Here is a 17,460-nt window from a genome sequence, read left to right on the forward strand (position 1 = left end):
CGCCCCCTCGAAAGCGAGGGGAGGATGTCGAATGAGAAGGCGCTTTGGGGGGACTCCGTCTGTACACTGAACTTTGCGGGGGGTTCCTGCTGTGGTTAGTTTATTTACAAGCCCAGGTGTTGCTTCGTGTGAGGATTTCTTTCGGTCCACATGGCCGTGTTGTCGTTAAAGCTCGCCTGCCGCTTTGCGGACGACCCGTTTTCAGTGTCGGTATCATCAGTTGGTCGATGTTTGCTGTCAGTGTAACTCACGGATAGTGGTACAGTTGCTTCGGGCTGTTTTTAACGGTATGCTGGAAATACTAAAGAGAAAGACGATTTTTTTAAATTTATTTATTTATAAGCTCTCTTCAAGCACTTAGTGTAAGCTTGCTGATTTGTTTAGTACAAATAACTCTTTGTGATGCATCGGCTGTAGCGATAACCGTTAAACTTGTGTCATGATTACAGGCTACGGGCTAGCCTTAACTTCACCAGTGCATCTCCGCGGTGAGCTAGTTTCAAACGCGAAACTGTAGGACTTGCTACCTCTTCTCGGCCGCTCACTTTGTAACACCATGTTGTTTAAAAGACAACGAACAAGTAGACGGTTCCCTCAACCAACCACGAGGCGATAAACACGCTTGTAACGGCATCATTTAGGTAAGTCTAATGACAGTCCAATGGACAGTCCGTATTAGCTTACACAAGTCTTGTTTTAGCTGTGAAATGACGTGACAACAATAGAAATTGTTTCCAGTATGTGTGCCTATAGAGCCCTTATTTTCAAAGATGTGAATTGGTCTTCATCTGTGAGGCAGAGGAGGCCATGCTTTCCAACAACACCCTCCACAGTCATAACATGCCGTGAGAGTCACTGTACCGTGAATAAGGATGATAAGACCTTTGTGCACCATAGGAATGTTCTTTATTGCATAATACAAACAGAAATTGGAATTTTTAGCTACTCTGGAGCACTGCTGCTTGTCAAGTGTCTCACAGCCTGTTGGGTACCTAAATAGTTAATGCTTAAAGGGAAATCTGGCTTCCTTGAGATTTACCATTGAGATACCTTGCTCATGGACATGCCAGGAATTAAGGGTAACTGAAGATGACTCATAGATGATCTTAAAGTTACATGCAGCAGACAAGGGTGTAAATTCAAGCAGGGTTTTTATAAGCGACCGTGCAGTGGAGCCTTCAAATTCATATTTTTATACCTCGACTGTAGTTGCTGACAGTTCAAGTCTTTACCATGAGGTGTGTGTGTGTGTGCCATTTTAGGCTGTGATCTATAACAGGCCAGACAGTGTAAAGCGCCGTGGCATCAGCGCCAGTACACATTAGGATAAGGCGTGACCGATTGCCCTTAGTGTAAGCGAGATGCACATCAGTCTGGTTTGTCCGGTGTTAGGGTGGGGTCACGCACACACAAACACGAACGCACATGCTGATCCATGAGTGTGTACGTTGGACACCTGTTGGCTAGGATCCTGGAGCGCCACCTTGGCTGAGGGTGTGTTTACAATCTGATTCCACTCTACAACAGCTGAACGTCTGCTGAAGAGTGGACCACCCAAACTGCTGTGTCTCTTTGGCCTGCCTTAACTGTCAGCGTCAGTGTATTTTGTAATGTGGCTGTTTGTGAAATCACACATTTGTCCCACTACCCTGGGAGTAGCAGTCATTCCAAGACACCATAGCGCTCTTGAAGTGCAACCTCGAGGGTGACAGGGTCGTAAAATGCTGAAAAATCACTATGTACAGCACAGATAAGGGTTATTTATACAGTAATACCAGAAATCACAGGTGAAGGATGAAGACGTTAAGCAAGCGTTAAGCAAGATGAGCCCTACACAACTCCTTATACTTTAAGACATGAGCTGTTTCCAGTCCTGTCTGCTGTGGGTGTTATACTTAGTCCACATCTCTGGTTTTCTGACATTTATGCTCAACCACATTGTGCAGGTTTTCATGTGTGTTCCTCATAGAGCCAAGGAACTTGATTTGACTTTGACTTTTCTCTGATCCTCTTTGCCCTCTTCTCTCGCTGTATGTGGCCTGTCATTAGAGCTATACTTAGCCACGCTTATCAGTTCTGTTATTCCCTCGGTAAGACTGCAGATGTTTACAGGATTGGAATAGCTCCATACGTAGTAAAGTGTTGACACAGAATCTCTGATGGATAAACACAGAGTCCTTGGAGTTAAAGTGTCCTTCAAAGATCAGCAAGGCCCTTTTAGGCATCTTTAGGGAAAGCTTTTGAAAGTATGAAAAGACAACGTCGAAATACTGAGAGAATAAGAATGAACGATCATATGGCTGAGTTGGGAGATAAATCCTAATTTTGCATGCACTAGAAGGTAATGTGCTGGAAATTTCTTGTGTAGGTTGATATTTTCTCTTCTATAAAGCATCAGTAAATAAAATCAGTAAAGTGTTTGGGAGTGGTTCAGTTGGTTGAAGAGCCCTTGTGTTCTTTTTCTCCAAAAATTGTATTTAACCAGGCATAATTATGAACACAGTGCAGGGCGTTGACAGCAGATGTGTGTAATTGCTGGCTGGATGATGTCATAATATTATTAAGATATTGACTTAAAATGGAAGTGGTATGTTTTACAGCAGACAGATCCATGTGGCATATGTGGAAAAGCAAAGGCTGTGTTTAGAGTGGTCGGTTCATGTGTTTCAGTGAGTCAGTGTGACAAAGTGCCACACTTTGCTTTCTATGACATAAAAACAAAACAAAAAACATTGTTATAACTTTTAACCTACTAAATGTGTATACTGTACATTCATTACAAGTTTAACAAAACACAGAATATGCTGTTTCGTTTGTAGCATGATCCTGGTGTCAGGATGACAGAGAAAACAACAGAACTGCATAAATTAACATTTCTGGTGTTTATCTTTTGAATAATATCAGAGTTTATGGAAAATCAGCATCTAAAAAAATAGTTAGACAGTTTTCTAAGCTTTTTTTAAGCATGTTTGGTATTTGTCTCTGTTGACATGTGCTACGTTCATCTACAGCCCCCCCTAAAAAGTCCTGCTGACCTGCCAAGTACAATAATTACTGAATAAATTAAAAAAAATGAATGAATTATTGTTAAATTTTGCTCATTTGGTTATGTGGGACACACAAGTAACTTTTAACATAATAGTTCCTGGAAACAAATGAGCTTATGTGTGTGAGCCATGGAAAAGTGAGTGACAAACTGAAACCACATGAATACCAAACAAATCAAAATCTGAATATTTGAATGAATTGTGCATGGATTGTATGGCCTTCCTTTAGTTACTCTCAGTTTGGCATCAGGTGATGTAATCGATTTTAACTTTCACTACAACAGGTCGTGCGATCACTCTCCTTCAAACTCTTAAGTCTCCTTCGGTAATCCTTCAAGGCTTTGAGTCATGTGATATAGAGTGGTTATGTCCCCAGGATCAGACACCGGCCATGTGCTGAGGATTGTGGACTCTGTTATGAGGTTGAACATTTGCTCTCTGCCTGCCTCCACAATCACTGCTGAGTCATTCTCAATTACCATATGGGACTGGCTGTAATTTGCAAGCATCTGCTGAAAATGGGTGTTATTCTCAGACACGATGGCTTATTTCCAGAGCAGTGCCCATTTCATGAAAGCTGCCCGAGTGTTTCTGTACTCATGTTACTGCACCAGTTTCATTTGGCACATCGTCCCTTTTTAGCCTTTAAGCAGTGCCATATCATGTCACTCTTAAACTTTTATTTCCCTAGGGAAACTTTCACTTTATAAGTAGTATTATTTTACATAGTGCATTTCCTTTTCTGGATCTGATGGTTGTGTAATTGTGAGATCTGACTCATTACTCATACCCTCCTTAAAGGGAAAAAGAAATGCAGTTCTAAATGTCAGCCTCGGCAATTACCTGCACAGACATGAATGTGATATTCAGATACTCTTGTTTGCGTGGCAGGCACAGCCGCAATAGCATCATCTTACTTGAGCAGATAATGGATTTCATTGTGCTGTGGTGCCTTTCTGTTTTTCAAAGAAAATTACACAGCAGGGGGACATAGAAGTACGAGTATCCATTCACTTTATTCCACAAAGCTCCTGAGGTGAATGGAAATGTTTCTCTATTATCTCAGGACTCTTTTAGATTGGTTCCCCTCTAGTTGACTTAATATTTACAGACGATGAGAAAATGGACACAAAGCATTTTGCGAACGTTAACTGCCAGCAGTGGCCGCATTTGATATGTGGATGCTTTGTTCTACCTGGTTTTACAGAGACTGTTTGATAACTACTAAATAAAAATGTGCTGTCTAAAGAAAAAAAGTAGTGATTGGGAGAAGTGTTTGTTGAGACAGCCAGCCTGATAGAGTGAGTAGAAAAGGAGGCGGCACAGGAAAGAGGGAAGTGGGTCATAGAGGAAGCTGACCTAATAGCATTGTACCATCCATTCACGGGATAAATCCAATAGGAACAACTATTAAAAGCTTACTGTTTAGACGTATGTCTCATCTTTGCGACCTTTCTGTTGGCTGTCATGGAAAACATTGCTTTATTTTTTAAAAGCCACAGTTCTCTCCTATCTTGATTTCTTTCTGCTATGTATGTCCTATGAGGGTTAGTAAGGAAGAGGTTAGAGGTGGTATAGGGTACAGCAGGCCTGTTTGCATCTACAAAATGTGCTTTTTGTGCTTATTCTCTCAGCAAAGTGGTGCATGAGTCAGAGTTGTTTTTGCTTTTTGCTCTTTTGTGTACAATGAGAATCCCCTTCTTCCACAAGATAGCGTAGCTGTGCCAAACATTATGTATACAGCAAATAAAGTCTAGTGCCAGGAAGTAACATTGTAAAGTGTGTATGCCCTGTGTTCTTTGTTAATTTTCTAGCAAGCTTACTTGAGACAGATGAAGAGAATACTCTGTTCATATGTCATGTGGGTAGCAGCATATCCACTTCACTTCACATCATCAGCCTTCGCCCCTTGTGTGGGTGAAGGCTCAGTTTACTGAGGAACAGGTTTTTTTTAGGTGGGATTCTTCTAACTGACTGTTCCAGTCAACGACTCCATGGGGGAGGCCCTAAGATAAGCTGGAAATTTTGAGAACCCATGTCTGTTTTAAGAGTTGTTGATAAAGTAAAGAGTGTTATGCCATTGCTCTGATATCATCCAGAGAATAACATGGGCTAAATCACCTAAATTGGCCATAGGTGTGGATGTTAGTGTAAATGGTTACGTGTCTCTCTGTGTTGGCTGGCGACCTGTTCAGGGTGTACCCCACCTCTTGTTCAATGGCAGCTGGGATAGGCTACAGCCCATTAGCAACCCTGAATTGGATAAATGAAAGAAAAAAAAAATTAATGAATGGGTTAGAAAAAACAACTACAACCTTTAAGTTATCAAATGTGTGTCATATCTAGTAATTAAGGCCTCAGTACACAGGTGTACTGACCAGTCTGTATCACCCTTGCTTGGAAGAAATGTTTACCGGTTCTTCACCTGGATGGTGAGTGGTTTCTGGAGGTTGCTAGCTGTCACAAGGTGAAATCAGTTTCAAAGGAGGTACTGCACCAAAAATATCTTTGTGATGGCTTTGGTTGCTAGCAGATTGCCACGTTGGGCCATAGTTTGCATTAAAGTTTATCTGCAGACACATGCCATTTGCTGTCCGGAGCTGCGTTAAAACTTGAAAAAATGCACCAGAAACCAGAAATGGAGAATGTTTACTTTAAAAGTACAGGTTGTGCTTGGTGGATTGTGCAGATTGTGTGTATTTACAGACAAGTCAGCATCTTCCATGCAATCTAATGTGACCACAGCAACCTGCTAGCAACCAAAGCAAGGAGGAGGTTTTCAGTGCAGCACTGGATACCTGTTTATGACTAATTTCGTGCTAGTGATTTCACATATGCCTTGTACCAGCAGAAAAATCCAGGTTAGGATTAATCTAGAGGGATAGTGTTAGTCAAGTGCAACGCTAAATTGCACTGAAACCCTCCGGGCTTTATCGTAGGTGTAAATACGTCCCTGACAGAAACCCCTCACTGTGCAGTGACTTCATTTGAGCCACATTTTTACTCGTTTATGACTAAATTGAAACTGCAGGTCGCCCAGTGGTATAGTTATTCAGTGCCTAGCTTGTGTGACCACACAGTAATATGGTTTTATGTGGACTTACTTCAAAAACCAGCCTCTGACTGCTTTTGAACAGCTCTAATGACCTCGCTGACAATGACTGACATCTGCGCTGTTGCTTGGTGACACTTATCAGCCGTTCTCACCCTTGTGGCCAATCATAAGTTGGGAATTAAATGGGGTTGTCAGCTGCACTGCAGTGTTCTCACAGGATGGTTCAAGTGAAGGTCATGTAAGGAGGGAGGGAGAAGACAGAGAAATGTCCCTCTATGCATGTCAAACGTATATACCAAACCTCGAATATACAGCTTGGTGTTGGTAGAATGGGAGAGCTGACATCTGTCCTGTTATGATAGAGAACATAATTAGAGTTATACAAGTGCCACCAAGACTTCCACACCTCAGAAAGGGGTGTTTTTGTAAAGGATGACTCAGGGTAGATTATGAGAACTTTTCAAAAGGTGTCTCTGTGTGTCGTGACTAGTCAGCAGTATGACTCAGTTTGGTTCAGACTTTCTTTGGCAGTGTGATGGTTGAATGTTTAAAATATATCCCAAATCAGTGTCGCATCACAACAGTATCCTCAACTGCCATTCAGCCTTAATAGAAAGTATTTTTGGCTCAAAATAGCTTGACAGTTATCTACTTTGCACCTCTGGTGTAATTACATACAGGCAGAGCAGCTGATTTATATTGAGCCATCTGGCAAAAGCGTTGAGTGAAACAAAGTAAAACCTTATTTATGCTTTAGAAATCCTGTATGTTAGCCTCCAGTTCTGCTGCTGTTATAATGACCATTGCTTTAGACTCCATGCTGGGACTTATCAAGGCATGTGAGATCACAGACACAACAGGATGAAGTGGCAGTGCTCGAATGGTTTTACTGCCAGCACTTAACAGAAATGGTTGACTGAATGGAACCAGTATGCTGTGTTGACCATGAAATGAGTGGAAGTAAATTGAATTCACAGTGGAGCTTTACAAGAGCCACAGTATATTTCTCTTTACTGGAGGCAGGATCTGTTTCCTTGATTATTCCCTCTGGTGATCTCATGATAGCATAGGGCAGCATTCTGTAAATTGCTTCTTCAGCTTGTAGATAAGCCTTCCTGTGTTGGGGGCGATTATGTGACTTTGGTCTTTTTAACATATTGCGGATCATATTTTTGGTGTGTTTTCTCTCCTCTGCTCTCCTCTCCTTTCACAGCACACTGAGTAGGATCCCTAAAAGATTCCCCATCAAATATTAACGCCCTCATAAAGGCTCTGTTCTCTCCACCCACACACCCATCAGCGCTCGTGCCACACACGTCACTTTACACGCATACTCAGGCACACATGCAAAGACAGAGCAGGGCAGCATACAGCTCAACCTTTGAAGGGTGTCTTCCTTTTCCTGTGCTCTACTTTCTTTTGCTGCTACCTTACTTTCAGTTTAGATGATGGAGGAAACAAAGTGTAGATCCACTTGACTGCATTTATTTCTCCCCTTGTTGATTAATTTGGGGATAAAAATGATGAACAACTCAACATAAATTCACCAAGTTAAGGTAATAGTTTTTAATCTACTTTTCTGTGATGCACATTAGGGAATAGATTAGATGAGTCTCACTGAAAGATGCACTGATGTGATGATGTGATTTTGTCTTTGCTTGTTGTGGTCTAGCTGTAGATCTCAGTGCCGTGGCTTGCCACACCTTATCTTGCTCCCCTCTCTTGCACTCACTGTTTCCTCTGTTGCACTCTGTCATTTGATCTGCCACGTTTTAGTATAGAACATTACCAAATTCTCAGTGCTTTGTCATTGGATTAGCATCCTTTAACATCAGTGCAGCTCTTCCCAGTATTGCTTTCACTCAATACACATTAGTCTAGCGCCAGGGTTACTTTCAACCCTGTCTCATTCTATTAGCCTTCTCTAATGGCACTCTGTTAATCTCTTCAGGGACACAGCTATGACCCACAACTGCTCTGTCCAGATGACTGGCCTAGTTATTACTCCAGTGAGACTCTAGACTCAGTCAATATATGCAAATGAGGTTGCACTTTGGTTTTGATTCAGTGCTGTGTGAAGTTGCTTAGGCTGTGCATTTTCGTTTTTAAAATGTAATTTAGTTGGTTGACACAGTTCCTAAATGACTGAGTTGATGGTAAAACTGCTTTAAGATAGAGGTTGAATGGGCATGGCTGGGGTGGCCCATACACTTCAGAGCTTTATTCTCACACAGTAGAGCAGGCTGGATGACATACTGTGCTCTTCAGACAGGGATAATGTGTCAGTTGAGTTATGGAAAGTAGTGTAGTAGGCTACAGATTTGTTTATTTTTATGATGTTATTGTTTTTGTTCAGTCCCACATGAGGTAATATAGTTGTTGCTTTCAACCCCTTCAACTTAAACACTGCTTAAAATGTGCCACTTTGAAAAATGACCTAACAGTATTTTCGTTAGAAAGACAGAAAATGAAAATGAATCTCGTGACTTTGGATTGTAAGGTTAGTGCATGAGTACAATTAGTAAAAATATTGATAAGAATCCCACCAGAAACATTACATCTTCCTTGACATCCCTTATGCTGTAGTATACTTATTGCAGAGTTTGAATAAAATCAAAAAAACTTCTCATCCCTTAAATTATTAAGTCTGCTGATGGAAAGCTAGAAGAGGAAAAAAAAGATGGATGTAGCTTGACGTACTGCTCTCTAGAGAGATGGTATGGAGGCTTTGTAATGATAGGGAACTATGAGCACTGGGAGTTAGGGACAGATTAGCTATGGGGATAAACAGCAGGAATGGGGGATTTACTGTGTGTAGTAGAGCACCTCCATTCATGCGTAGCCCCAATGACCCAATAGATCATCGCTCCAGGCTGTCGCATCCTATCTGCATCCATCCTGTTACTCCTGAAGAATGCATCTTTCTAGTTTGGGTGCATGTGTGCGCATCAAAAGTGAAAGCTTTGCCAGAAGAGAAATGAACGACCTTACTAATCCAGATCAAAATTTTCAGCCTTCCTGCTCCTCTGTCGGGTGCTTTCTGCATGGCTGTCCTCTGAGTTTGAATTGAAGGAAGGCCAAATACCCTGACTGTCACTATGAAATAAAGTGCACCATCCCTCTGGGACAGAGAGGAAGAAAAGATGTCATGTCACTTTACTGTTCATTTCACACACAGGGATCACTGGATGCTAAGCTATCTGTCCAGCAGAGGATCTCTCTGTAGGAAAAGTGTGCCTCGAGTCTCGTCCTTCTGTTTCTCCCATTCTAATTGCACTTACGTGAATGTCCCTGTCTTTTCTAGTTTAAGCTTACTCCTGTCAACCCTTCTTCTGCTTGCTTTTGCATATCACAGATAATTTATTATAATGATATAATGATGCTTTGGACATCGAGATGAACATAATCTTTTACAGCTTCACTCTGTAAACCCAATATTTTGCTTTCCCGTGACATCATTTTTCAGTTCAGGGAAGGATGCTAATAATCCTGACAGCTGGACTATTCCTGGGCTATTTTACTATTGGAATCACATAAGAACCATATAGTTATAGTTCAGACCTCATACTTGATTTCAGCAAAGGGATATTTACTTTTTTACCAGTACTTGGCTGTGGGGGAGGGGCAAGTCTCCAGATATGAGCGTTTGACAGATGGTCTGCACGGTTTACTGCGCTACTTCTGAATGTGTGTCAGTCAGTTAGGATTTTGTTTATTTGTGGCTTTGTTGTGCTGACCTTTGTCTTTGTACTTTTTATTGGAATAGAGCCGGTTGGGAAGGCTATTCTGTGCATAGAAATTAGTAAAAGGCCATTCACTTTGAAATTATTCAGCCAACAAAAACGGGGTTATTGTATATTTTAAAGTATAGAAAAATTTATATAGACAATACCCATCTGAATGCTAACTCGTACAAGGCCTTGATGATAGGACATTATTTGCCTGTTGATTTGTAGTTATTTAAATGTTTTAAGGTCACTTGTTTGAATTTTTTGATACACTTGCCTTGCGGTTAATAAAAGGTCAAAACCTCAACGGTGTTATTTTTCCTTGCTGCATCTCTATAAACAGGCAGCAGCTTACTGATTATAACTTTCAGTGGCTGAGTGATGGGTGAGACGACCCAGATGAACAAGTATTTGCCACATTTGCTGTGTGAGTTTGCTGCTATGTGGTAGTGACTTGCCACTGTAGATATGAATGAAACTGGAAATGTTGTGAGGCCACTGACAGTTGCAAAAACCCTTAGTCTAATCACCACCCATTAAACACAGACAGGCGTAGTCACTACCCCCTCCAGGGCAAAGAGGCTTTGGTTGCCCTGCCTGCACATGCTGACCTGATTTTTTTTTTTTCATCTGTGTGTAAGTGTGTGCATTTTGCATCTAAACACATGTGTGTTTGTGAAACAGATTAGGAAGGCGGCATTGCCAGACACTTCCGTGGCAGAGTCTGTTTGAGCACGTGTTCCTGTATAGGAATGCGGGACACTGTAGCAGAGAGGTTTTTCCAAGCTAGGAGATCCATATTGTGACTCAGCACACCCCCTCCACCTCTTCAGAGTTGATTGAATTATTGCTCCCGTAAGTGTGTTTGTAGCTGTGTGACAGTTTGTCAGGGGATCCACTCATGGGTACTTCCTGATCTGCCACAAAGTTACAACACAATAAGCTTTTCTTGAACGATAACTTGTAATTTTTAAATAACATTTGGTGTAACAGTAGGTTTTTTTTTTCTGTTGGCACTTAGTTTTGGTAACTGCTTTGTTTCCTTACACAGATTGTTTGCTTTCTGCTAACTACACCAGCCATCTGGGTATCACCAACTTTTCAATTTGTAGTATTCCCTAGCCAGATGGATATAACATACAGGTACACCACCAACACATGTACACTTGTCACATGGGTGATTGAAACTGAATGAATCAAACAATGAGCCAGAGGGAACAGGCTTGTATTCTCCCTTCATTGGCTTTAATACTGTATATCCTCCATTCACTATTCATTATGTTGGCCACCTTCCCAGCTCTGGTTTCCCCCTGTCCCACAGGCAGTGTCTACCAATTTACCCACTTTTTCTTTCCTTTTCTTTCTTTTTTTTTCATTGGCGAGACAGTTTGGAAGCAAATTCTCCAAAACCAGTGCCAGGTGCAGGGCTATTCATCTGTAAACCTCTAAAAAAAATTAAAGCTCACTCTATGAACTTGTTATTAATCTTAATACATTTACTTAATCTCAGTAGTTCTAAGAAATATCTAAGACATTCACAAATGTTTCCAGCAGAGTTCAGTGAAGAGACGTCAGATTTACCATGTGGGATTCAAATTTGTGGTTATGAGACAGCTGAAAGGGCAGAGCCTTTTTGTTTCCCGAGGGTCTGCATGCACACACCAAGACAAACTTGGCGTGACAAAGTTTCAGGTCCCCATGCGTGCCAGATTAATTCCTAATTCCACTCACAGTAAACAGTCTATGAAAAGAAGATTGCAACCGTTGCGACAGGTGGAAAGGAATATCTTTAGCACTATTACTGGATAATTACAAGATAATTATAATAGCATTGCTGATGAGAACACGCAATTGCATGTGTGTGCTTGTGCATCTGAGTGCATTTGCTAGTTGCAGTATCTTAACTGCGTTTGGCATTCTGCTTTCTGGGTTGGGCTTTCATTAGTAGGCTTTGATGTCACTCACAGGAAAAGATGCTCTGTTATAATAACAACTCCAAGTGGGATAAGCATTAGAAAAGTATCAAAACAATTAGTGACTATACAGATCTGTTAGATAGTGCAACATGGTTTTCAGCTGAATAGGTTATTACACTGAACATCACAGATCCACTGCAGGTTTGTGTTGATGACAAGAAAAACACACGAAAGTCAAATTAACATATTTTGTAATTATATAAATAACCAAGAGTTCACTGATACTGATTTCTGACATTATTTAAAAAAATAAAAGTAGTTTTTTTTTTTTGAATGACAGATAATAAGAATTGCGGGGGAGGGGTGTGATTTGTTTTTCTTTTATTTAGACAGTTTGTTTTGATATTTAGACAGCAGCATGGATATAAAAATAAGAATTATTAAAAGACTAGTGATTAATTCAAATGTTTTACCGTGTGATACTTTATCACTAAGTAAAGTTATGGACACTTTAATCACATGTTATTCTGTTTTTATGTCAATTTTCTTTTTTCTCAGCTGTGGAAAATTCCATGCCGCTCCATGCCTTGGTTGGCATCTAATGGAAGAAAAAGCATCCATCAGGTCTGCCATGGTATCCAGACTGCCTAAGTTCAGTGGACGGTCCTCAACTAGTGGCGCCAGTGCCCTTTCTAATGGTTCTGCACATCCAGCCACCCCTACGCAAGATGGCAAGGTTACTCCATCAGCAACACGCCCAAATGGTGTGATCCAGGCGTCACCCTTTTCCCTAAAATTGAAGAGAGATGAGGGGGTAAACCCCTCTAGTCCATCCATTCCCACTGCCCCTGAGGATGAAAGTGAAGACAAGGCTCAGACACAGCTTCCCTCTGTGATCAAGGAAGTAAAGAATGGCTCTCCAGCAACACCTAAGATGGGCAGATCAGGCTCTTTGATGGTGGCTGTCTCAAGCCCAAAGGCTATTCAAAAGCAATCCTCAAAGATGACTCCCAAAGTTGGGACCAAGTTAGGGCAGAGCCCCATGAATGGAAGTTCTAAAACAGGTAGTAATAGTGCAAGCATTCCTACTCAGACAGGGTTGGAGTCTCGGCTTGTGCGACCAAGGTTAGGCTCTAGCTCTACCAGAAGCAACTCTCAAGACAGCCTATCCCAGTCCAGTGAGAGCCTGAAGATTGTAGCACTGGACAACATGGTTCGTTCAAATAGTTTCACTCACTTTAAACAGATTCCCTCGCCCACCAGTGAGCCTATGATACGGTCTTTCTCTTTTAATCGGGCTGTGGAACTAGCCAAGCCTCTGGCCAACACTCAGCTGCGGCCTCCTCGGAGTAGTTTTGTCAAACCCCCTCAACTGAGTAATGGAAGAGTGGGTTTAGGACTGCATGGCAGCCTTGGAGGTTTAGGTGGTTTAGGTGGGGTTGGAGGACTTCAGTACAACAAAAATTCATCAGTTGCGTCCTCTCTGCCTGGCCCTTTGATCACTACGACACCAACTACTCCTCGTACTTTAAGGAAGGCTCTGCTCCCCAGTAGTGTGTTGACCAAGTCAATGGCTAGCAGTGGGGTGTCGTTGTGCTACAAATTGCCCCGAACTGGGCAGGCTAAACAGCAGAAGTCTCTTTTACCAGGTAACATTAAGGAGGATATCAGCTCTTCAACTGCCTCTGATTGTGTAGGTCTACTGGAGAATGAATCAACCTACAAGGCTGACAAAGTCGAATCTCAAAGTGAAAGTGACAAAAGCTCTGGGAATGCAGAAGGAAAAGGAGGAGAAAGCGGTGGCCAAACAGCAGCCGAGACCCTGGAAGACATGTCCTTTTCTTCTGCTTCATCTATAGAGAGAGGTGACATCAGTGAAGAGTTTCTAGATGACTTCGACAGTGTGGGAGATGTTTTCAGTGATGGGGACATGCCTGACAACAGAAAAGCTGCCAGTGATGCCCAGCTAGACAGTCTCCTAAATGAGACCAGTGACTGGGAGTCTGTGGATCTGACTGGTAAAATTCACCCTTTGGAAAGCAAATTCAAATAGATACAGTGCTATCCTTTGTGGTGTTTGTTCAGCCTTTTGTCTATGTGGTTGCAGGTCATAAGGAAGAAAGTCCTATGCAAGAGTCCCAAGGATCACTGATGCTATCTCCAGAGCAGACTGATGCCCCCCAGATTTCATCTGTGGAGCTGTCACCCTCCAACAGCTCTGGTGGAACCTACATGTGGGATGAAGAGGGGCTTGAGCCCCTTGGGGGGCCTGTGGCTCATCGGTTAGACAGCTATGATGACTCAGAGCTGAACAGCATAGTAAGTCCTCATTTCACCTTTAACTAGTTTTTACATAAAAATGTAAAAACCCCACAATTCGTTTTTTCAGTTGACTCTACTCTGATTGTGATTTAAAAAAATATGAAATTTAAATTATTTTAAGCAACTAATTAACAGTAAATTAAGGAATAGTTTGATATCCATATTTCTGAAGAATAATTAATCAATTATGTGTGTTAAAAGTAAGCGTTCTTCTTCTGCCAATCTTCCCCTCCTTGCCTTTAAGTCAACTGGCAGATAGCTCAGTAGCATTTTTTAGAAAATGAAAGAGGTGGAGAGCAGCCAAAACCCTTTAGCGATTATGTGGTTACTCGGGCTAAAAACCTCGGAGAACACTTAGAGCTTCTGCTTTAGCTGATTGAAAGTTGGCAAAGAATAGGCTTGTGTGACTGAGAACTGGATTTTTTCCAAGTAAGAAGGAGAGAGTTGAAGGAAATGTAAAGGTTTTGAGCCTTTAAGCATGACCTGCTACACATTAAAGAAATGGTCTGTTAACATTTCTGTGGCTTCTGCAGACAAGAATTAAGTTAAGATGGCGCCGGTGAGGTCGGCTGCCGTCACGACTGCTCCGACCACTTTTTCTTTGTCTTTGTTTTTTAAGTTAGTTTTCAGCGTTTCTAAATCGGCAAAATCATCACCATTGGGTACATTAGGTATGACAGTGACACTCTTGTTTCTATTGGTATACAATGTACTCACAATTCGAAGTTTTTAACTCCGGATCCGAGCTGGCCGAGTGAGATCTCGAGGGAGAACAAAGGGAAGCGGCGGCGGCCTAGAGGGAAGCGAGCCGGTGTTCCAGATCAACTGGCGTTTAGATCAACTGGCGTTGGTCGAACAGATGTGTGGCAGTCTTGCGTTTCAGGAGCTGCTACCGACAAACCAGCAAAAAAACGCCAAATGTGTCACCTGTGACACTTGTGAGGTTATCTCAAACACACTCAGTCAGTCGTGATGCTGTTGAACAACAAAATGTTTAAAAATGTGGCGAGTTTACCTGGTGATATCCTCATGCGCGACGCGATCGCGAAAACAGCAAACAAGTAACACCACGCCGATGTTGTTCACAGGACAGCAAGAGTAAACGATCGGGAGACTCTTGTCGTCGTTATCGTTCCCCTCGCACGGTTTATTTCTCCGGTTTCAGCGTTTTTGCTTCACAACTAAAGCGAGCAGTTTACTTTGTGCACTAACATGGAGTCGAGTCAACCAGCGCCACCTCTGGCCAAGTGCCACAGCCTACAGCCAGATCAGCCTGTGACACACATCTGCACCACGTTTGAATTCGTTTCTTGCACAACACATTTGTACCTTTCAATTGTGTCTGTCTGTGAATCATGCAAATAAACCTTTGAAATGAATGAAATGATATCATATATTCCTTATTGGCCTACATTTGTACAAAATTCCAAATTATATACACAAAGTCATAGAAATCACCACTCCAATTGGTCATCATGATTTTAATATTCTCTTTTCCCATAACAATGAAATACACCTTGGAGAAATATGACACATCGATATTTCATTAGTGTCGTCACATCACATCCTGTAAGCATCATCTGCCTGTGTCCCTTCCCTGGAAATTAATATTTCCAGCCAATATAGGCAATTCATCAACATGGCTGGAGAGTTGGTAGTTATATATAAAGTCAGTGACTCAGGTGTGACGCTTGGTTTGTCATCTGTTTGTGAGACTGGAGGAGACGCAATCTTTTGTTTTAAATCTTAGTTAGGAAGATTCCTGTTTGAAAACAAGCACTTTTTGTGAGAAATGCAAGAAGTACATCTGCAGAAAGCACACAGTTACATTCTGTCCATCATGTGGACAAAATTGAAAATGTTGAGCAATGAAAAACTGAGAACGTTGGGCAAGTTCAAAGGAAATGTGTTTGTAAGAACGAAAAACCAAATTGTTCCTAAAATAGTTATGGAAAGTCTAACTGTTGTATGTCTGTGTTCTACATGTTTATCTGATGGGAAATGAAGTTGCTATTGTTTCATTGCAGTTTTTGAACAATCCTGAGTGGATTTACACAGTACGGATCTAAATGACCCGCAACAAAATCAATGTCATTTTTTTGTTCTTCAACATAATACAAGGGTTCATTTCCAAAACTTGCTTATGATCTTCAATTTGTAGCAGATCCACTATCACACAGCAGCTAGAGCAGTTTCAAATGGAGGTCAGTCCACTGCTGCCATCTGTGGCCAAATACCATAGCCCACTACTAGATTAACTTGTGACACATCTTCACCTGCTGCTATGATGACATTGAGTAGAGGCTGAGTGGCTGCACTTACCCCTGGTACATCCAAATCTACCCACAAACATGTTGAAAGATGCAATGGCAGCAATGTGGATTGTCAACACTAAAAACAATCAGTAAGCAAAGACAACAGGGATCACTTTTTACTGTTTATTTAGCACCCACAACATTTGTAGTCGCCTTCTGCACAGGGAAAGTCCACACACACTGTGTGGTACCACTTTCCACAGAAGGTGCATTCAGTCTGCAAGATTGAATGAGATTGTCAGAGTCATTATCTGACTGTTTATTACTGATCACCTGCTGTACATTCACAGTAACTGCCATCTCCTTACAAATGTTTATTAGATTAACCACACTTATACAGACTGTATATCACAACCAACTCTAAAATGTTTTTTCTCAGAGAAAAGACACAGACAGACTACGCTAACGACATGTGATGTTACAACACTGGTGAAATATCAGTGTCATTCCATTCTTTTCAAAGGTTTATTTGCATGACGCACAAACAGACACAACTGAAAGGTACAAATGTGTTGTGCAAGAAACGAAATCAAACGTGGTGCAGATGTGTGTCACAGGTTGATCTGGCTGTAGGCTGTGGCACTTGGCCAGAGGTGGCGCTGGTTGACTCGACTCCATGTTAGTGCACAAGGTAAACTGCTCGCTTTAGTTGTGAAGCAAAAACGCTGAAACCGGAGAAATAAACCGTGCGAGGGGAACGATAACGACGACAAGAGTCTCCCGATCGTTTACTCTTGCTGTCCTGTGAACAACATCGGCGTGGTGTTACTTGTTTGCTGTTTTCGCGATCGCGTCGCGAATGAGGATATCACCAGGTAAACTCGCCACATTTTAAACATTTTGTTGTTCAACAGCATCACGACTGACGGAGTGTGTTTGAGATAACCTCACAAGTGTCACAGGTGACACATTTGGCGTTTTTTTTTTTTTTGCTGGTTTGTCGGTAGCAGCTCCTGAAACGCAAGACTGCCACACATCTGTTCGACCAACGCCAGTTGATCTAAACGCCAGTTGATCTGGAACACCGGCGTCAGGAACAGGCTGAGAGCTCGTGCACACCGCACACCTCTGCCTAGC

At 41.8% G+C, this 17,460-nt stretch overlaps 1 protein-coding gene across 4 annotated transcripts in view; it reads left to right on the forward strand.

Moving 5' to 3' along the window:
- The window catches only part of ccser2a (coiled-coil serine-rich protein 2a), a 55,658-nt gene continuing 38,198 nt past the window's right edge, over nt 1-17,460 (forward strand). For 2 of the 4 annotated variants that reach the window (XM_082556915.1, XM_082556918.1), the window contains exons 1-5: nt 1-287; nt 450-641; nt 10,882-10,973; nt 12,305-13,764; nt 13,854-14,065. In XM_082556915.1, the coding sequence (XP_082413041.1) occupies nt 10,957-10,973; nt 12,305-13,764; nt 13,854-14,065 (1,689 nt within the window). In that variant the 5' untranslated portion in view covers nt 1-287; nt 450-641; nt 10,882-10,956. Of the gene's footprint in view, nt 288-449; nt 642-7,637; nt 7,659-10,881; nt 10,974-12,304; nt 13,765-13,853; nt 14,066-17,460 lie in introns of those variants that run through there. The other 2 variants (XM_082556916.1, XM_082556917.1) reach the window with 2 other exon arrangements.

The sequence above is a fragment of the Aulonocara stuartgranti genome (genome assembly GCF_965226115.1).
Source record: "Aulonocara stuartgranti genome assembly, chromosome: 13".
NCBI classification, from domain to species: Eukaryota; Metazoa; Chordata; class Actinopteri; order Cichliformes; family Cichlidae; genus Aulonocara; species Aulonocara stuartgranti.